Genomic DNA, 23,053 nt, shown 5'->3' on the forward strand with positions numbered 1-23,053 from the left:
GTTTTTCAAAAAACCTTGGAAGGATTCAAAAGACACTTATAGAATCGGGTCAAAATTCTAATTTTCACGATTTTTCAAAAATAACAGATCTACAAGCTCGCAGCGCGGCACTCGGTGCCGCGCTGTGAGCTTGTATATCTGCTATTTTTCAATAGTTAAAGCATAAAATAATTATACAAAATAATGTGTACCCGTTCTGAAAGGGTTTAAAGGGGCTGTTGTTTGTTTTGTTTGTTATTACAGCACGTAGGTGAGACTGGCCAAGCAGAAACGACGGCTCTGCTGATCTCTCTTGAACAGGTTCTTGAGTTGATTGAAACAACAACTTTATATTCTGAGCATTGCCTCACATTAATCCACCTGTGCAAAGCCCCGAATCAGAAATCCTATCGGCTATCGGTTTCCCATATCTCAAACCACTGAGGGAACTGACTTGGATACGTGATAGGTAATACAAAATATAATATTAAATAATTCTGATACGGTATGCAATTCAAAAAGATCTTTGTCTTTCTCTTTCTTTTCAGAAGTTTTTTTTACTAGAAGTAAAAAAAAAAAAACGTAATTTAGTTCCAGAATGTTCGAAACACCTTCACTCATCACACAGGCTTGTCCTCAGAAATGTGGAGAATTTCCCCAATCAGCTACAGAATATTCTCTCCACGTTGGCATATCTCCGGCAGACGTGAACAGAACTCGTGAACTGTCTCGCTTAATCCTCCAAAACCTCTGGTGCTGCTCGTCTCCCCACATTCCACTCTCTCTCTAACTCATGCCTCCTAGGTATATCTCCTCCATCTCCTCCTCCTCCACTCTCTCTCTAACTCAAGCCTCCAAGGTATATCTCCTCCATCTCCTCCTCCTCCTCTCCTGCCCACTCACCTTGATCTCCTTGCGCGTCTCTCCAGGTTTGAACACTAACGTTCCTTCAGCGTACGCGTAGTCGGAGCCGGCGTTGGCTGAGCCGTCCTCTGTCCTGTAGTCCACATAGAAGGTGCTCTCTCCCAGGCCGCCTTAAAGGGAATTGTAGAATTTTAATAAGAGCAGCAACTATTTATTGTGAGTCAAATATATTACACAATTTATATTTCTAATGAAATCCCTTGCATATTTATGATACGTATTCAAACTTTATGTATCAAGTTTAGCATAACATGTGACCATAAATATATAGCCCCACGTAGACTGATTTCCAAAGCCAAGTACCCCATTTCCCTGACTACAGCAAAATTGACATCAAAAGTCCAGTTCCAAAGCTAATACGTTCAAAATAAAACAGCATAATGGCAAATAAACATTGCTTTTTATTCAATAAAAGTTACTTCTAGTCAAGTAATTGATGTAATTTGGTTTAGAAATGTACAGATGGTTAACACAAACTCTGTCAATGTGTTATCATCAACCATAACATTAAAATACATATTCCCATTTTCCTCACGTACCCCCTGCAGTACCCCCACGTACCTCTAGGGGTACACGTACCCCCATTTGAGAAACACTGATTTAAACCATCAAAAATGTATTTTCTTTTCATTACACATGTGAAAGGGAGATGGCAGAACTTTGAGCACCACTTCTAATAAGGAAGAAATAAACTCTATGAACTGCCTGCAGCAACAGTGATCCTAAACTTGTCCTTTGAGAAGTCGTTTCTGAGGTTTGTTGGGTACAAGCTTTTGTTGAGCCTCCAAGTGCTGAGTTACAGTAAGCTCCTTACTCTCTCTATGCTGCAAGCTTCAAACTCTGACAGGATATATCAAAATATACTCTTTCACAGTGCCAATATAAATATAACACACATGTATATGATGTTCAGCTGATTTATTAGGTCTGCTTCAAAAGACTCATTTCGGAGTGGAAAGGAGTCTTGAATCCAAGAAAAAAGAGCCTAAGACATGGCATTTAAAAAGCCAGAAGGAAGGCTACAAACTGACATTAACACATCGACTGCCCACCAGGTGGCGCCAGTCATCCCCTCTGAGTGCCCCCATAGCACTTCCATAGAAGAATACGAGGCCCTGTTGCGTCAATGCATGCGTGATGACGTCACTTGGTCACATGAGCGCAGACAGGATGTTATTGTGTAACTTACTGTATGGGCTAGTGTTGATCATAGCTGTTCACTGCCGATCAAAATTTGGACATTTTGCCGCACGCGGCCACAGTTTTAGCCATAAAACAAACATCGGTGATAAAGGGCTTTAAAGATGGGGAAATGCATTGGAGTATACGGAGAAAAACGGCCGCGCGATGCTCTCAGCGTCGACTCGAAGCGACTAGTGGCTAATGGGCTACATCCAGGCGTAGCCCCGACCTAACGGTGAGATATAAAGTTATACTGTAATTACAGTAAACGCGTCCAACGCGTCGTGGGCCTCCAGCGACATCAAAGAAATTGTCGCGTAGACACCTCGTGGGCACCCGCTGTGTTAAGGACTTGCAGCAAGACTATAAATCATAATTAAGAAAATAAAAAATGATGACAAATTGTATATTAATAATACTTAATACTTAAATGTCCAGTTAGTCTTCCTTATGTCAACTCTGTACACCATAAAAATCCATAGTGTTCATTTATCAAATTTGTCATTTTTCTTTGCCCAATTTAGTCCTGCCAATTCCCACAGAAATGCCCTTTCCGCCCAGGCTTTCCTCCAACTTTTCCTCCGAACACAGCCAAATATGTTTGTTGGAATGCCCGGGCAAACCGGACGCACCATGGAGGATTCAAATCCCTGGTCTCTGCAGTGGTCATTTATCAATTTGTAACTCTGAGAGCCAGTGGGTTTAGTTACAAATGTAACCTTGGGCATACTGTACAGTATGTACACTGTCACCTACAGGGCCGTTTTTAGCTATAGGCGGTATAGGCGGTCGCCTAGAGCGCCATCCTAGAGGGGGCGCCGAGGGGGCGCCGAAATGGAGAGAGTGGACCCAAACCAGCCCAAAACCGGCCCAAAACCGACTAAATTCACGGCAAAACCCGCAAAAATCGCGCGCGCGGGAGTGGGGGGGGCGCATTCGAGAGAGCTCGCCTAGAACGCCGATTAGACGCGCTACGGCCCTGGTCACCTAGGAGCAGGGGCGTCACAAGGGGGGGGGGGAAAGTGGGACTTGGGGCCCAAGGTGGAGGGGGGGGGCTTTAATTATTGTATACTTTAGCTATTGAAAAATAGCAGATCTACAAGCTCACAGCGTGGCACCGAGTGCCACGCTGTGAGCTTGTAGATCTGCTATTTTTGAAAAGTCGTGAAAATGTGGGCAAATCTTTGAATATATGTATTTTTTAAGCGAACATTTGTAACTCAAATTTTGCTTATGGGGGGTCCCTGGAACTAAATAATTTGAGATGGGGGTCCGTGGCCAAATACATATCATTTTGGGGGTGAAAGAGTTTGAGCACCACTGACATAGAAACATAGGTTTTTCAAAAAACCTTAGAAGGATTTGAAACAAAAATAGCAGATCTACAAGCTCGCAGCGCGGCACCAAGCTTGTAGATCTGCTATTTTTCGATAGTTAAAGCACAAAATAATGCGTAATAATGCGCTCCCAGTTTAAATGGGTTAAGCCCCCTCCCCCTATGAAGAACATTCATGGGGGGCCCGCAGTGAATCCTTGTACCCAGGGCCCAGAATTTGATGCGACACCCCTGCCTAGGAGTTTTACTGTGTATTTAGGCAGACTAATATGAAGATAGCAGTGGGCATACCTTGACAGACCACGGCCAGGGTGAGGACACCACAATTCTCCATGCACTGACTGTGGGCACTCTCGAAGGAGATGTGGCTGCACACCTCCAAGTCATCTTCCTCGGGGGCCTCCTCATCTACCACTGCCGAGCGGCGGGCATTGTCGGCCACGTGCCTCTTCAGGACGTTACCAGCGCCAATCATCATGCGGGTGGCCTGGAGCGACGGAGGGCGAGACAGACAGAGGAGGGAGGGTTATGAGACAGACTAAGGTCAAATACAGACGCCCGCAGACATAGAGTCACACAGAACAAGTGTGTGAGCGTCTGTGTGCAGATGTGTGAACCAAATGTGAAAAACTGTATTTTAGTAGAAATGTCCCTCTTTTTTTACCAGGCTATAATAGTCAGAGCGTTTCAGGCAAACATTGAGCACTTTATGAAAGAGGCATGAAATTTGGCACACAGTTAGAACATTCTATATGGAACATTTTTGGCTATAGGGGCATCGCAGATTTGTCTTGGGAAACTTGTGGGAGCCAATCAAAGTTGCTCTCACAGACTTTACTATTGGCTCCCACAAGTTTCCCAAGACAAATCTGCGATGCCCCTATAGCCAAAAATGTTCCATATGGCATGTTCTAACTGTGTGCCAAATTTCATGGTTCTTTCATAAAGTGCACGATTACATCAAAATACTGCCCGAAACACCTGGACTATAAAGCAAAGGCTACATTTTGAATGTGAAAAATCATGACATCAGGGGGTGCCCGCTGGCCTACTGGTCCAGGCGCATACCACTTAGGCATTGCCACATAGGCATTGATGCCTGACAGCATTGCAGGTTCGAGTCCCAATCCGGACGACCTTTGCCGCATGTCACTCCCCATCTCTCCCCAAATTTCCTATCAGTCCACTTTCCAATCAAATAAAGGCATAAAAAAGGCCAAAAAACAATCTTAAAAAAAAAAAAAGAATCATGACATCATTATTCTACAATATACCACAATTAAAAAATATCTAACATTTTGATTGACTGAGAGGCATTCTATAACAGCATTCAGATCAAATCAACGGTTTTCCCCCACAACAAACCAGGATCTGGATATACTAGAAATGGAACGGAATGAAATATAAAATACACTTTCATCATAAGGTTATGTCATCATTGTCTTAGCTATCTACACCAGTGTTTCTCAACCACTGTGCCTGGGGACCTTTGGTGTGCCCCTGAGAAGGGTCAAGTGTGCCCCTTGAAACTGCTTGAAAGCCAGTATTGTATTTATCATTTTGAAAATGATTTAAACTAGTGAAAACAGCAGATCTACAAGCACACAACGACTCGCAGTGCGAGGCGTTGTGTGCTTGTAGATCTGCTGTTTTCACTACTGTTGTGCGACAGACTTGTATGATGAAGCAGGGCTTTACTTTGCAAAGAAACTTACACATTTGAAACTTGAGATACAAGGTTTCTTCCTGACAATGACGATATTTACCCCCCCGTATTATGTTGGTGTGCCCATGGATTCTTGGGACATGAAAAGTGTGCCCATGCAGAAAAAAGGTTGAGGAACACTAATCTACACTACAGTATCTATCTATACATTCCACAAATCTCTAAGTATGTCTGTGGGTTTTGCCTAAAAATGGACATACTGTATGCAAATGTGTCATCAAATATTCACATTGCTCCAAACTGGCCTCCAAGAACTCTGATAACAGGCACATCACTATCAATCATAATGAAACCCATGAATACAAAATGTACTCAAGGTCGAGCTACAGTCTACCATGAATTATTGGTACTGGTATGCCTATGATCTTACAGTATAGCACTCCCTCTTGTGTAATATTGCTTAAATAACACACTTGAAGAAGCTCAGTTCCTCTTCTCTCCATTCTCGAAGAAAATGGCCTATTCATTCCCAGAGAGGACAGTAGCAAAAAAAGAGTAACTAAACAATGTAGACCCAGTCAAGTAAATGTATTCCTACACAGCTACACTATACATACTTAATAATTACCAATGATTTTGATAATGATTAATAAAGAAATGTTGACCGATTAACCCTTTAAAAAGCCTATCGCCAAAACCTATAGCAAGTTCACAATTTTGGTGTGACGTGTATGAGATAGACTTGCTAAAACCAGATTTCGTACCCACGTCTCAGAAACGTAGACTCCTAGAAAGTTCTTATGAGCGTGAAGTTCACGAGTGAGACATGCTGGCCATTTCCTAAAACCAGATTTCACACCCACACGAAGGGGAAGGTCTAGGGCTAAGGTTTCTTATTTTCTGAAGGCCTTTGAGTTAAGCATGCCAGTTCCATCGATTTTTACTAAATCCAGACTTCCCAGGAGGCAGGAGAGGAAAACAAAATGACCTCGACTTTGAATTTAATGAGAGCAAAGTGGAGAGCAATTGTGGTTCGGCGCCCGCTGGCCTACCGGTCCAGGCGCATTTGCTGCGTGTCACTCCCCATCTCTCTCCCCTTCCTGTCAGTCTACTGTCCTATCAATAAAGGCACAAAAAGCCGAAAAACATCTGAAAAAAAGGGGGGAAAAGGGTAAATTCCCCTATGAAGGCAATTGAGTAGGTCAGGGGTGGGCAACTTTGATGATTACGAGGGCCATTATATTTCCACATTCACTCCAGAGGGCCACATTGCATATTGCTACATCCTACTTTGTCATTCTAGTATCTCATACAAAAGAAGCAACAATAGCGCGATTTTTTAATTGGAATCCTGAAATACATTTTAATACTACTATACTAGTCATTAAGCTACTAAGATAGACTGACGGAATTAAAGCAGGTCATGTTAGGAATTGTAACAGCTGAAATCAATAATATATCAGTATTCCGGTATTAACCTGCAGGCCGCATTAAGTGGAGGTGGGGGCCGCATGTGCCCCCCGGGCTGCCAGCTGCCCATGTATGGAGTAGGTACTAGGGCACTGGTTGGCTCCGGTATGTGCTCACACACGTGCCTGTACTGCAGTCAGTGAATGTCAATCTTGAGTATACAGTATGTGCATGTTTGTGTTCATGTGTGTGTGTATCCATACCTGTATGTTTGTGTTCATTGGTGTGTGTATCCATACCTGTATGCGGTAAAAAGCTCTGCTCTTCTGTTGATGGAGCAGTGCATAGTAGTTGGCCAGCTCCACCAGCTGGTCCAGCTCTTTATCCGGGTATTTATGTTTCAGTTCCTTCAGGATGCGGATCACCTATAGAGGGGTTGAGGACAGTATGGTATGTTAGCCCAGTGGTTCCATTTTTGTACATGTGTCATTTTTGGAACAGAGTTGGAACCAAAAAGGTTTCCGAAAACCTCCTCAAAGTGTCACAGTGACCTTTTGTGGAGGCTTTGGTTCCAACTCCAGCGTGTGTGTGTGTGTGTGTGTGTGTGTGTGTGTGTGTGTGTGTGTGTGTGTGTGTGTGTGTGTGTGTGTCTGCGTGTGCGTGTGCATTTGAGAGAGAGACATACAAGGAAGGTTAGGCAGGAACAGACAACACCCGGAAGTTGGCACACCATAGGACGCCGCCATGACACTTTTGGGTGGCGGAAGTGACGAAGTGCTCATAGACGCTAATGTTATTTTGGGTGGCACTTCCGCCACCCAAAGTGTCATGGCGGATGGCCATGGAGCCTAAAATGACGTTGGTGACTGTTCTTGCTGAGACCTTCTTTGGAGACTTACAAGACAGAGAGACATAGAAGAGAGAGAAAGGCAGGTCAGCTGCACAGGTGCAATGCATTATTGTTAATTGTGGCACGTTTACTAACATGCCAAGTTTTAGCTGCACTTGAACAACCGTTCCAGGCTGCCATATCCAGCCCAAGAAACCGTAGAAACGGGGGAAAAAAATAAAATGTACTTCTTAAAATAAATGTGTCATGCCTGTTGCTAAGGTATGGCAACATGACTGGTGTCTTGCACGCACGTAGGGTTACCAACCGTCCCGTAAAATACGGGATCGTCCCTTTTTTGGAAACTAAAAGACGTGTCCCGTATTGAACTGAAACGGGACGCTCTTTGTCCCGTATTTTAAGGTTGGGGGATAAATATGAATGACGGGATGATTTAATTGAGAAATGACAGCGATTCTGCCTGTCAGAGAGCTTCCACTTCCACTCTGCTCTCCTCTGAGACGATAAGTGCTGCATCCCATTGCTGTGAGAGGCGCTGCGCTGTTTGTAAGCAGCTGATTGGCTTATTAACATACGGCTCTGAGTGTTGCTAAGACACAGTCTCCGCCCCCTACACACTCCCTTCCCAAGCATGGGCTGTAGGTTCACTCCACAAGTTGCCTGCGAGAGACGAAACGAGTGCGTGCGAGCGACCATACGACAGTGCTCGGCTCAGAACATTGTTTAATGTCTTAAAAAAACGTGTGACAGAAGATTGTGTACAAACATATTAGACATGAATCCATGATAGGTGATAGGCTAAACAAAAAGGTGAAAAAGCAGGCAAGCAACAGAAAATAAGCCATGGATATTGGTATTCCTGGGAACACTACAGTAATCTTGTCTGCCAACTAAAGCGACCCCAGACAGGCTGGTATGTGAAATAACATAAGCATGCGTTGATTTTGTTTTTAAAACCTAATGGTTATTGCTGTATGCCAATATGATTAAACTAGTGTTGGGTACCAGAGAGTGGGCACATAAGGACCAGGTAGACTTAGGCGATATGTTTTGGAAAATTGAGAGACACCCGAATTAATATTGTGAAAGGAAACATATGATTTAATATAGGAAAATGCCCGTTTTAGCCAACTTTATAACCGAAAATATCCGATTTTTCGGCCCAAAGACACCCGAATTAATATTGTGAAAGGAAAAATATGATTTAATATAGGAAAATGCCCGTTTTAGCCAACTTTATAACCGAAAATATGCGATTTTTCGGCGCCGCCTTTGGCGGCGCATGTTTCCTTAGAAAGTGTCCCGTATTTGAAACTCTGGGAGTTGGCAACCCTACACGCACGCGAAGGCGTGCGTGCAAGACACCAGTCATGTTGCCATACCTTAGCTCTTTCTGAACTGACGCCACTGAGGCAGAGAAATGAAAAAGAAATGATGAATAGAGTGTGTGCGTGTGTGTGTGCGTGTGTGTGTGCGTGCATGCGTGTGACTTAGGGGCTGATGTTGCATCACACTATTGGTGGTGACATGGTGACAAGGCTGCAAGTCATTTTCAATTGTAGCCAGCAACATGAAGCTACAAAGTGATGTGGCGAGACGTTCTATAAATCAAACTTGTGCTGGCCTCTACTTTTCTTTCAGTGTTCCAATGATGCAGTGAAGCAGCAAACATTGATATATTTCCCCACAATTCCTGCTCTATTCTGTGAAGCAGCGGTTCTCAAACGTTTTCATGCGATGGACCCCCCAAATGAAAAAGCATTTGGCCACCGGACCCCCATCTGATTTATTTTTCTTCCCCCATACAAGATTTGTGTTATAAAAATGTTTTCAAAAATATTCCAAATGTCTCATATTTGTTAATATTTTCTTTCATAGCATTTCTTGAATAGCAGATCTAAAAGCTCACAACGTATCACAGTATGTCACAACGTGACACGTTGTTAGCTTGTATATGTTTAAAGTGGTTTGATGATTCTGATGCTATATTAACGAATTAATTAATTTAGCTGCAGGGGACCTCCCAGAACCCCTTCCAAGGACCCCTGGGGGTCCCCGGACCCCACTTTGAGAACCACTGCTGTAAAGCACAGAAGTATTAACCAGATTCCTTCATTTTTAGGCAGTGTGGCTTGAGCAACACTTGACTTGAATGCAATAAAGTACAGTACTCAAACCAAGTACTTTCAAAGTATAGATACTCCTGGTCAAATGTTACCGTGTCAGTCCACTAGTTTTTATATGTCTATGGTGTGAATGCAGAGTGACAGTAGGATCTACCAAAAGCCACTAAATGCTGTGGCACTAATGCATCTGCATCCATAAAAGCAACCCCTGCTATGTATACAATCAGGAACTCAGCAAGAGATTTCAGCATGCCTGGACTCATTAAAATGTATTTTAAGGAGTGGCCATGTTAACACACAAAAACGACTATTAAAATTGCCATCTTTGACAATATTTAATTAACTGGAAAGCTTCCATGTACCCTGAAAGTGCCCATGCATGGTATTTTACACTAAGGACAGTTGGCTACTGCATGAAGTTACACTAGATGACAAAGGAAAGAAAGAATGTTGCACCAGAGCAATACTCTATTTCAGATGCCAGAAAGTTATGACATTTTCTTGTTACTTCAATAAGTTGACATATAACAGACAATTAGGATACATCACATATTGTTTTCATTTTTTGCTTGCTTCCTCAGAATTTAAAATAGCCTATATTTCTTCTTACTACTTTCCTATGCAGTCCAAACAACTGACCTAAAGTATATCTCTGCTGTCGGGCAGAAACCAGCTAACTAAAAAAAAACATTTTTCTGGAAATGAATAAAACATCAAGTGGAGTTGGGAGGATTTGGCCAAAGCGTTTTTTTACTACTTTTCATTGGTCACAAAGACGTAAAGGGGTGTTCAATAGCACTGATTTATGTAAAAGAAAAGAGGGCTACAAGGGTATAGTTAGCTGGATTGACAGACAGTGTGAGGATCCAGTGGAGTTAGGAGGTTCTGGCCAAAGTGCTTTTCCAACTTTTCATTGGTTTAATATGTTTTTAACTAACACACAAACAGACGTAAAGGGTGAAAAATTACAAATGTTAGCTGGTTTCTGCCGGACAGCGACAATATAATATGGCTCCATATTAGCCCAACGGCTACACAGAAAATCCTCAGTCATAATGAATATTGATCAGCTGGTTATTATGACTTCTGCACTGTGGTTCATTGTGCGCTCAGCGGCTGAAGAATTATTCATGGGCGTGTTTCGGCCGGTACTTTAATCCACCAATCAAGGTCGCAGCTGTCATCCATCCCCTTTAACAGCATCAGAACTGGTATAAAACCTGTGCCTGAAGGCTCCTTGAATAGCTTCAGGGGATGAAAGGGTGAAGGTTCTCTCATCTTTGCACAGACAAATGGACAGGCCTATAATTCTACTTCGCACCTTATTGAGTGTAGTCCATGTTTTCTCAGCTTAATCACATATCAGTGATCTCACACTTGCAACTCACTCTGGATAATAATGTCTGTTTTATTAGAGCCAAAATTGTAAAGAGAGAAAAAAAGGCGAGAGGGAGACGGAAGAGCAGAGCACGTCGCTGTGTGGGTGTGTGTGTGTGGGTGGGTGGGTGTTTGAGAGAGAGAGAGAGAGACAGAGGACCCTACTTGACATTTGACAAGTCGGCTTAAATGAAGGCTAATACTTTTTTTTTGTCATGTTCACATAATCCTATCTATTTGTCTCACGTCATTCGAGACAGACCACTCGTGCCAGTGTGTCAGTGTGATTAGGCTGTTGAGTGGACAATGGACGTGTGCACAGCTTCTCACGCACCAAAAATAGCCAATCTACAATCTACCGCCGATGCTTTGTTTGTTTGCTCTGTTGTGTATAGCTATTCAACAGAGTCATGGCTTGTGTCAGGAAAAAAAAAGAGTCGAATTATTTTAGTAAAATTATGTTTTTTACATTTTAAAAATCGGTTGAGAATTGAGGATATATGGTTCATTTTGTGGTACAGCTCCCTCTCCAAAATGTGCACCAGCAGCATAATAAATCTGTGAAGTCACCTATTATCTTGATTTTGTTTGATATGGAGACAGAACAATAATGTACACATCCCAAGGAATATGTTTTAGTTTTTGTTGGTATTTTTTAATCTGACCATGTGTGAGGAGGAGGCGCGAGGTGCGCCCTTGTGAGCCGTGCGCGCCGCTCAGGCCTATATTTAACTTCTCCTCATTTCTAAGGCGATTTTTAAAATAAATAAAAAACTCCATGATCCTGTGGAATTCTACTTTCCTTTCCGACACCAGCCATGGGTCTGGTCTACTGTGCACAAATGACGGCAGGCGGAAATCCGCTCATGCCAACCTACCGGTACATGATTAAATAAATACATAAAATAAATCCCCTAAGTCCCGTATTAGCTTGATATTGTTTGATAGGGGAGCCACGGCTGGTACAGAAGAAGGAATGGATTTTTTTTTTTATCAGACCAGAATTGACAGAGATGTGGCTGAATCGGCTATCTGCTGTTTCTTGTGTGACTGTGAAGCAGCGAGGCGGCGCGCCCTCTCATGTGGGCATAAACATGTCATTTAGCTCATAAAAGCAGCTCCGAGCACGTCTAAACGGTATGGCTATTTTTTATTAAGTCAAGCTTCTTAATAGCATATCACCGCATCGCCGCAGTCCGCCCCTTGATTTAAATATGATCACTCCCCCTGCGTTAAATATGCGAGTGACGCTAAAACATAACGCTGATTACATTCAGCGCGCATTTCTTATAGCAATTATGCATATGATGGGTGGCGCTAGGCCATTTTACTGCTTAAGGCGAGTTTTAGAATTGGGCCCCAAGTGGAAAACTATATGTGACGTGATTTGAGTGAGAGGTCACAGTATAGTACATCAGTCGCCCAACTGGAATCAGCTGTGTTCCTTACTTGGTGCACGGCTTGGTGCACTCATTAGCAGCTATGCCTCTGAGTGGTTGAAATAGGAGTTGCTATGTGGGGGAGTAATTGAAGAGTCTGCTGTTGATCATATTAATGCTGAGGCTCCTGCAGGGGGTTTGGCTCTGATTCAATCACCCATCTGCAGCAGGACACCTGATAACTCCCAGTGATGACAAACAAGCACTCACCAAACCCCATTTACTTCCCCAACATCCAAGCCTTCTCATTTACATTTAAATGTTACGTTTTAGCCACTCTCTCCACTGCAATGGGAAAGTGCCTTTAAAGTGCTGTCAGTGAAAACAGGTGGGACTGTAGAGGAAGTAATGAAATCAAATTGCATGCACGTCCAAATATCAAGGTAATTTGGAAGATACTGTATAGCAAGGGTCTTCAACAGGGGGTCCGGGACCCCTAGGGGGTCCTCAGAGTTACTACAGGGGGTCCTCCAAATCTTTGTGTGATAGAAACTTTTTTTCTCCTTTTTTATATTAACCACGTGAACCCTAGTGTCCATATTCTGAGAATCTTAGCCAAAAATAGCCGATCTACAAGCTTGTAGATCGGCTATTTTTTGGCAAAGAGATTTGGTGTAGAGGGGGGAAAAGAGCAGATTAAGTACAGAGTGAAAGGTCAACTTTATTAAGTATTGACAGTTCAAGTGGTTAAATATCTGAAAACACAAATTTACATCCAAAATACACCGATGATTGTGCTGTCAAACGATGAAACTATATGGAATCTATGGTGGGGGGTCCCTGCTTCATGTCTCTCTCTCAACTAAGGGGTCCTTGGCCTGAAAACGCTGAAGACCCCTGCTGTAGAGGAAGTAATGCAAGAAAGTGCATGCACGTCCAAATATCAAGGTAATTCTGGAAGATTCTGTATAGTGTATCTTTATATTGTACAACAGAAGGGATTCCAGCAGCAGAGGGAACAGTTAGATCAGATTCTACTGTATGTGTTGGTGAATGCTCTCTCCTCTGTCAGAGCTCTGTAGCCGTGGCGATGAACCCAATGTAGATTCTTTTAAATTATTCTGCAGCCTATCAACTCTCCGTCAGCTTTCATTTCCGCGTCCCTTCCCTCATCCCTGCGTGTAACTTTATTTCTGTCCTCGGCCACATGCATGATGCATCCCCGGCCCCGGCCCGACTATAATCTCTTCTCCATCTCCCGTCTGTCACCCCTTCCGCCCTCCATCTCTTTGTGCTGTCATAACAAATCCTATCTAATATTCACCTCTCAGCTCTCTGCTCAATGACTTACAGTACAAGAACTGTAGTTGCTCTCACTGTGGTGAATGTGTGTGCATATGCGTGTGTGTGTCCTTAACTGATCCCTTCTAACTCTCCCCCTGGACTTAAAGGAGCTATAGTCAACCTTTTCTTGAAAAACGGATGCTGAAATAAAAATAATGTTTCGAAAATATGTTATAAAAAATAAGCTTCATATATGTGTTTCTATTCAAAAATGACCACAAAAAGCGTAAAATAATGATAAAATAATAATTTTGGCCATTGTCAGACCGACACTTTGTTTACATTCTAGTCTATAGACTAGGATGTAAACAAAATGTCGGTCCTACAATGAAAAAGTTGACCATAGCTCCTTTAACCTGTAAAAGATGACTACATTGATGCCCAGAGACAGATGAATAAGAGTTAGTCTAAAGTAAACTGTGCAGTATATAAAATCTCACTGTAATTAGGGTATTGTCGATTTTGCCAAGTAGGAGGCAAAATTAAAGCCATCAAACACTCCGACGCTCTGTTGGAACAGCTGTCACCACCAGGATGGAAAGGATATGCTCTCAAATGGAATCACAATAACAGAGAAAAATGTCTCTTTCATGTCTGTCTTTTCGCAAATCAGCTATTTAAAGCACTTCAAAGGGGAGAAGACAATAAGGTTTTCAATCACGCACAGACAATCACAAATGTTATTGTTATAATCATTCTTGAGTATATTTCCCACCCACTGACAGAATCTGTTATTCTATTTCGCTCTTCTCAAACGTAGTGTTCTAGCACCTCTATAACTGTCAGCTAAAGCCACCTTTCCACACCACTCCACTCCAGGACCTGGGTAGAGTGGTGTGAAAGTGGTACTAAACGTGGTACTAAAAAGTATCCAATCTAGAGTAGGTCTGAGCTAGGCCAAACAGGGCCAAACACTTCATAATGACTGATCACTCACTGACTTTTCATTTAGACCATCCAGGATAGTTGAAATACATGATAATAGATTCTATTGTGTTATAACCACTATTATAATCTATTATAGTGTATTATAATTATCATAGTAATACATTAATACTTTATAGTGTATTATAATCACAGTTATAATCCATTAGAGTGTATAGGATAGTTAGGATAGTTGTAATACAAATGTAGATTGTATTATAATCAAAGTTAAAAGGGTCAATTTGTTTCTTACCGATAGGGGTACTTTTGTGTAGGCCTGGGGCGGTATCGACATTTTGTTACCGCGATTACCGTCTTCCCATTTACCGACGGTACTGCGGTAATTACCGCACCCCCGTATCTATTAATTAAGGTTCGGCGATAAGCCAAAATATTGCAATCATCTTCCCTAAAGTCGCCTCTCCACAGTGGAGAGGCGACACAGCCTGACCGCCCGAGTTATACTTCTCCGTACAGCACAGCGGGTATGGCTTTGAAAGGAGCAGATCTACAAGCTCACAACACATTGCATCCGCGACGCGTTCTGAGCTTTTAGATCTGCACTGTCGGGTTACCATAGTAACGTAGGCTAGCTAGTAGGCTTTTCAGACACAAACAGCTGTGTGAACAAACCAGAAGAGGAAGGGTAGTCAGATCGTGTACAGTGATTCTGTAAACTCACGTCACGTCTCAACTCTCAAATCGCAGTGATTGAGTGCTGCTATATACAGGTTTTAGTTACAAGACTTGACAGAAAAGGTTATAAAATCTCCGACGCGCCGCCGAACGGGCACAACGTGCGACGCGATGGAAAAAGTAAAATAGTTTCATTTTCGGCTTTAGTCCACGCGGCCCGCGCTCCGCCAGTAATCCGTATGAATAAAAAAAGATATGCCACAACACAAGGTATGTATTAACATCCTTGTGTCGAGTGGATTACAAAGAAAGTTTACGCTGCTCTGTACTCCTCTACGCAGGCAGCTGCAGGAGTGACTGTCTGTGTCTGAGTGAGAGTGACGTATGTGGCTTCCAAACTGTGGTACACGGCCCAGAGCTGAGCGGCATGGAGCGCATGCGGTCCTCGCTTCTCCCCTGTTTTAAAACTCGCTTGTTTTCCAATAAAAAATAGACTTTTTTTTGTCTTTTTTTACCGCGGTAAGCACACTGACACCGCGGTAGACCTCGGTTTACCGCGGTACGGCGGTTACCGTGTCCAACCCTACTTTTGTGTAATGGAAAATGTAGATATTTTTATGTGGTGCAGTGTGGTGTGGCAACTCATTCTCACCCCCTCTGCTTCACCCTCCCAACGCGTTCCCAACTCGCTTTCTACTTCACCCATGCAACGTTTTGGGAGCGCCTACTGCATCTGCGGTCAGACGCAAACGGAGATTTTTAGGACGAGAACGGAGAGTCTTAGTACGCATGCGCCGACATGTGTTTACTGGAATATTTTACGATGATGGCCGTCACGGGGAATCGAACCCCGGTCTCTGGATTTGCGTAACCATGCTCTACCGACTGAGCTAACCAGAAGACTGGGAAATTCCCTTTTTTTTGTGCTTTGACAACGTGGATGATAACGTAGTCCCTTCTTTGAGCCGTATTCGGACGTGGAAGCAGTCCCCTGGTCAAAATTTACTATTCTGTCCATAACGGCACATAATTCGGTAACGCCGCTGAGTCGGCTCATGCGCCGTTCACACCGTTCGCCGCGGCGACTCGGTCGCTACCGCTCCCTCGGCGGCGTCTCACGGGGTTCGCGGCTCCGTCGTTTATAGTGCCGTGAGCGGTAGCGACGGGTGGCTGGTGAACCAGTAAGCCCTTCAAAGCGGTATCGAATCCCGCTTCGGGAACTACTTTTTTTTTCTTTCTTCTTAGACCACCCAATGCGTCCAACCCGTGAAACAGTAGGCAATCCCAAAGCGTCTATCGTCCGACACTGTACAGTTACTTCACAACGCGTCGGTTGTATGACGCTTTAGGGGTGAGAATGTGTTGGGTGTGGTGTGGTGCTAAAGCTACAGTCGAAAAGGGGCTTATGTGGAAGTCATCAGCTATTTTGTCTTCACTTTAACCACACCATAATGTTTGTCAGAGGTAACACAGCGCATAATAACAGTGCTGCGTAAGAGGCTTCTCGGAGTCGTCTGATGTTGACAGATGAAGGACTGAAGTGTTGATAACGACCTGAGTGTTTTTTCATTTCTCTCATCCCTCCATTTCTCCTCTCTCCTCCTCTCGCTGAAACTCAACTCACTGACACGATTTGATGTGTTTTGCTCTCCAGTCAGCAGTATAGTTTAGTTCCAATAGCAGATATTTTGTTTCACATTCATTTCTCATTTAATATCTCTGAATGTTGAAAATGAAATACTGCTGTTGGCATCAGTACTCTCTCTCTCATGCGCACATCAGACATCACTATAGTTTCAATAGAAACTTCTACCCGCCCTCCATCGGGAAGAATACGACTAGCTGACTACGTGGCTACGCGTGTGGTTAGGGCAGGGTTCTTCAACGTTTTCAGGCCAAGGACCCCTTGGTTGAGAGAGAGATGAAGCAGGGACCCCCACAACCTGTTCCATATAGTTTCATCGTTTGACAGCACAATCATCAGTGTATTTTAGATTCATGTCAATTTGTGTTTTCAGATATTTAACCACTTGAGCTCGAGGCGTTGTTTTTGGCTTAAGTTCTCAGAATATGGACCCTAGGGTTCAAGTGGTAAAATAGAAAAAATAGAAAAAAGGTTTCTATCACACAAAGATTTGGAGGACCCCCTGTTGTAGCTCTCTAGGGGTCCCGGGCCCCCTGTTGAAGACCCCTGGGTTAGGGTTAGAGATAGGGTTAGTAATGGGGAGAGTAGGACGAGTGATGTGTGTCGGAACAACCCTACACACCCCCTTCCATCATCCCAACCTCCCTTTCCTTCTGGCCTTCTTTAAATTCCTCGCTCCATCCCTCTCTCTCTCTCTCTCTCTCTCAACCCAACCTCCTCCATCCACCCTCCCCGCTCCCATTCTTCTCTCTGCATCCTTTCCACGCACGCACGCACGCACGCACGCACGCACGCACGCACGCACGCACACACACACACACACACACACACACACACACACACACACACACACACACACACACACACACACACACACACACACACACACACACACAATTATTGTGACGATAGAAATCGTGATTTACAATATTATCGCGATGATCAAAATCCATTATCCTGGGGCGGAACATTTGATAAGAGAGTGAAAAAGGACTGAATCAAGTACGTATATTATAAGTACCTTTTACCAATTATAGAGGGTTTAAGTGGTACCGGATATGCAGCTCTGCAAATAAAGGGTGAATTGATCCACAGTGCATGATGGAGGAGGATATTACCATAAATTACAACTCTACGATACGATTATCATGAGTGTTTTTTATGGGTGACGCGTGTTTAACGATAAACGATAATATCGCTTATCGTCCCATCCCCCCCCCCACACACACACACACACACCCTCTCTCTCTCTCTCTCTCTCTCTCTCTCTCTCTCTCTCTCTCTCCTCACCTCCTTGCGGCTCTCGTCCAGCTCCTTGGTGCACTCCATGTTGACCATGGTGCTGTTAGAGGTGGGCAGGTTGCCCGCGGCCCCCACGTTATTGGCCGAGGTCCCGTCCTGGGATCCCGCCCCGCAGTTCTCAGCGGGCACGCCGGCGCCCAGCTTGCCGTCCGCGATCATCTCCATGCCGCCCTTGTTGGGCGTCAGGTCGCCCTCCGTCTCCACCACGATGCCGTGGCGCTTGTCGGCGCGGTAGCGCTTGCCCATGTACTTGTAGAAGAGCAGGCGGCGGTCGGCGACCCAGGCGAGTATCACACACACCGGGAAGTAGAGCAGAGTCACCAGAGCCTCCCACACCTAGAGGAGGATGAATGGAGAAAACACATGGGGTATTAAGGGCTTTGCACACAGACGTGGGGTTTTTTCGCACGGAAAAAACAGACAATTTCATTTTTTTTAAGAAAACAATGATTCTCTATGACCTCAAGCACACCGGCTCCGAGTTTGCCATGCGGCAGTTGGCTGTGGCAGTGTGTTTTTTTCCTGATCGAACCCAGTTCGATTTGTGCGTCTTGTCGTATGCGGTAAAAACTCATCACTCCTTTTATGACTCCTTTTTGGATCCGCAGTTTTTCCGCTTTTAATCATGCAGCAAAAGGAAAAAACGCAGTTGTTGATAACCGCGCCTGTGTGCAAAGCCCTTTACAGTAGGAATCTCATGAAAACACCAATGGAGCTGAGTATATTGATTGACAGTCAAAGAGTGAACAAAAGGCTGTAAACAAGCTGAAACGCATGCATGCAACTATGCGGAAGTTTCAGATGTAAATGTTGTGTAAAAACTTTTTCACAAATGAAATGGTACATAACTTTAGGTGGGTTTACTCTCATGCACTAACACCCACGAGCACACACACACACACACACACACACACACACACACACACACACACACACACACACACACACACACACACACACACACACACACACACACACACACACACACACACACACACACAAATCAATCAATGCTTGGCTCTTCATTTTCTCCAGTTGAATGGGAATGAAGGGATCTGAAATTATTATGTACTAGAATCATGTTTTAGAATGCTTTCCAACGCCAAGCTTGTTCTCTCTTTGTTGTCAGACCTGAAAAGTATTACCTCATGCTTTCATTTCCTAACTACTATGAAGAATTCGCTTCATGACAGTAACATTCACTTCACACTTCCAGCTCCGCTGAATTGCTTGCACTTTCTTTGGTCTTCAGATCACTGGGGTTCTACAGTATCTATGTTATACTCTTCCATTACACGTCAAATCAGATGACTCTCTTCTCGAGTTTTACAAGACTGAGGGCCCTACTTATCATGGGCACGATGGCGTGAGGGCACACACAAACCGACAATTTCCTGAGCTGCAGTGGCGAGATATTCCTCATCTGCATTATGTTTGGTTATTTCAGGGCCTTGCTGTGCAGCAGTGTAGGAGGGAAGGCACAGCAGACTGCAATTTTGGTGTCAACGAGAACCACAATTTGCACCATGTACCGCCCACCTGCCTGAACCAGGTAAACCAGCTTGCAGCAAGGAGCACGCTTGTATTTTGTTCTACAGTATTTTGGGCACTTTACAGTAGTTGCCAGAGATGCAGCAGGATAGATGTAAGCCATTTACCATGAGAGGGAGTGGGTTGTTAGCTAGCCTCGCGTAGCCAGGCTTACTCATCTGCGAAGAGAAAAGCCTGGTGACAATAGAAGGCAGAAGGCGTTCTAGGAGGTGGAGCAGAATTTTCCCGGAAGCTGTATTTTTTTCACAGTGCAGTGTTCCTGCAAACGTATTCCCTGCACGAAAAAATCTCATCTACGTCTCCTGCTCCGTCGGTTGCGCTCGCAATAAACAATATACAAACAAAAACATTGATTCAAGCAATGTTACACATATTAAGAGCGAGTTAAGAGCTACAATCTATTTTAGTTTGGGGAATGTAAACAGACCCGCACCGCATGACGTAACGTCCGTTAAACGCAGCACTTCCGCTAGAAATCTTGGAACCTACCGGAAGGCATATTGTCCACAGGGTGGTTGTTAGCTGATTTACCACTGTTTCAGGGTTGTGGCACGATCGAGGCAAAGCCCAGTGCCCAACAAACAAACAACCAACAACCCACAACCCTCGAATGGTAAATTGCTTTTCTACCACTTCTACCATATAAATGAAAGAAAACAGAGTTGTAACTTGCAAGGTTATTTAGTTACAATCAACTGCAACACAACAGTGGGCGGGGTCCAGGAGCCAACTCAAGGTTGTTGACTGATTTACCACTGTTTTAAGCCAATCAGAGTCCAGTATCTGAAGATGTGACCACAAAAAGTGGTAGAAATCTCCAACAGGGGTGTCGCACCAAATTCTGGGCCCTGGGTACAAGGATTCACTGCTAAATGGTTTAACCCATTTAGACTGGGAATGCATCATTACGCATTTTGTGCTTTAACTATTGAAAACTTGCAGATATACAAGCTCACGAAAAATTGTGAACATTTGTGCAAGTCTTGAGTCAAAATATATAGTTCCAGGGACCCCCCCAGAAGCAAAATTTTAGTTACAAACGTTCGCTTAAAAAATACATTTTCACAACTTTTCAAAAATAGTAGATCTACAAGTTCGCAGTGTGGCACTGTGAGCTTATATATCTGATATTTTTCAATAGCTAAAGTATAAATGAATTAAGGCCCCTCCACATTGGGCCCTAGAAACTCAGTCCCACTCCCCCCCCCCCCCCCCCCTTGTGACGCCTTGTGACGCCCCTGGGGAGATGTCTCCAAATCACACAAACCGGCTGTATAAATGTTATGCTTGTCTCTTATCACTTTGATATGAACCCTCAAACTGATTGTTTTAAATGCATTCCAACCCACATGTGGTAAACGGTTAAAGGCTTGTATACCTCAAAACTAATGTGCATCATGATGCACTGAGAATATTGAAGGCATATAAAATCCATTTAGGTTTCTCCTTCATGAAGGGCGGATTGATCGGCTACTGTACCGGTATATCAGTGGTTTTCAACCTTTTTCATATCAAGGTCCATTATTTATTCAGCATTTGAGCCACAGAAAACCATTTGATGAGATTTAGCCTCTCAGACCAATAAGTTAGAATATTTTGTTAGCGTTTATTGATGTGGTACCATTAGGAGAGATAACAGGCAAACGTTGAGCAAAATAACAATTCTTCTACATTCTCTAACTGTGTAGACTTCTTGTAAATCAAGTAATGCAAAAAGAAACCAAATGGACCCGAACACGTCCATTTGTTTTAATTTTACACTCTCAGGAGTTAAAGATCTATAAAGGTCCATTTTGTTACCAACTCTCCGTCATTTAGCTGGGGACCACATGGAACACCTGACAACTGGTTGAAAAATGAAAACCACTGAGCTATATTGATTATTGTATTGGGTTAGAGATGCCAGGAGGAGAAATTAACTTTTTAATTATTATTATTATTTTGTTTTCCAGTTTTCAGCCAGTAGATTTGGACGGCCTGGCGGGCTGACCAACTGAACGACCGACCAACCTTGCAATTCTACTAGCCCAGTGGTTCTCAAACTTGGGGTTGGGACAGTATAAGTGTATAAAGGATATCTGCACATAATATATAAAGTGACAATTTAAGGACTTTCAAGACCGGTTTAATACCAAACTGGCAAAACTGTCAAATATTAAGTAAGCAAGAAGCGAACATTGTGAATAGCCGATCTACATGCTCACACCGCCTCGCAGTGCGAGGCGTTGTGAGCATGTAGATCAGCTATTTTCACAATATTTATCTGTGGAACAGAGTCACATTAAATGTAATACCGGTACGTACAATTCCAAGTTCTTGTCAGGGTGGGGGTCCCCAGTTCAAATACGTTTATTTTGGAGGTCACTGCCTAAAAAGGTTTGAGAACCTGTGTACTAGCCCCACTCATCTTGACTGGACATGACTTGACATTGTGCACTGCACCGCAGACATGCTCTCTCTCTCTCTCTCTCTCTCTCTCTCTTACCTCCACCTCTCCTGGTGAGATGACGGCCAGGATGAGGTAGAGCCAGATGTAGGCGAAGATGCTCCAGAAGGCGGTGATGAAGAAGACGCGCAGGTGCTTGATCTTCCTGACCTCTCCCTCGGGGATCACCCACACGCAGATCCCGAGGATCACAAACATGTTGAAGGCGGCGCTGCCAACTATGGTCCCTGGACCCAACTCACCAGCCTCGAAGTGGTGCCCGCACACCTGCAGGTGTGTGTGTGTGTGTGTGTGTGTGTGTGTGTGTGTGTGTGTGTGTGTGTGTGTGTGTGTGTGTGTGTGTGTGTGTGTGTGTGTGTGTGTGTGGAGGGAGGGAGGGAGGGAGGGGTGGGATGTGACGATCAGAAAGACAGGTGACGGATATAAGAACTAACAGATGTAATAAATCAATGTCAGGTAAGGGAAACCAGGATGGAGAAAAATGGAGAAAATGGTACAGAGTGAAGGATGACAGTGAGATAGTGACGGCAAGAAAGACAAACTTGATTGATGGATTTCCACTTGGATAATGTCAACTGAAAAGGCTGTCGGTGCAAGCAAAGCAAACTTCCGAGTTATGTCCCACAGATACAGGCACAGATATTCCCCAAAAGTCATATTGTGACTTTTTTCCCCCCGTCCCTTCACATCACATGTTGACATTTGGACAAAATTGTCCCAAAAGGTCAAAATATGCCTTTTAGGAGTGAGACAGCGTTGTCATGTCTTCACTAACGTTGCATTATAGTTGATAATCTGTGTGTGCAAGAAATATATGTTTTTCAACAAATATCGGTATCTTAATTACCCCAACATTGTTCTTGTGAAGTAGTTTTGTTCTTATTGAAGAAGTTTATAAAGATCCTTATGTCCGAGACGGAATGTCCATTTTGCTTGTCACACATTAAACTACAGTATCCATCATTTGGACTGATAA

The 23,053-nt window shown here is 43.7% G+C and overlaps 1 protein-coding gene across 4 annotated transcripts in view; it reads right to left on the reverse strand.

The window, feature by feature from the left end:
- Window positions 1-23,053, reverse strand: part of slc8a2b (solute carrier family 8 member 2b) — a gene marked incomplete at its 3' end in the record, with an annotated part of 73,937 nt that overhangs the window by 46,296 nt on the left and 4,588 nt on the right. For all 4 annotated transcript variants that reach the window (XM_080731025.1, XM_080731024.1, XM_080731027.1 and 1 more), the window contains exons 3-7: window positions 22,117-22,344; window positions 18,069-18,416; window positions 6,797-6,922; window positions 3,713-3,908; window positions 883-1,013 (exon numbers count right to left, since the gene is read on the reverse strand). In XM_080731025.1, the coding sequence (XP_080587151.1) occupies window positions 883-1,013; window positions 3,713-3,908; window positions 6,797-6,922; window positions 18,069-18,416; window positions 22,117-22,344 (1,029 nt within the window). The remainder of the gene's footprint in view (window positions 1-882; window positions 1,014-3,712; window positions 3,909-6,796; window positions 6,923-18,068; window positions 18,417-22,116; window positions 22,345-23,053) is intronic.

Source organism: Nannobrachium achirus, assembly GCF_963921795.1.
Source record: "Nannobrachium achirus genome assembly, chromosome: 8".
NCBI classification, from domain to species: domain Eukaryota; kingdom Metazoa; phylum Chordata; class Actinopteri; order Myctophiformes; family Myctophidae; genus Nannobrachium; species Nannobrachium achirus.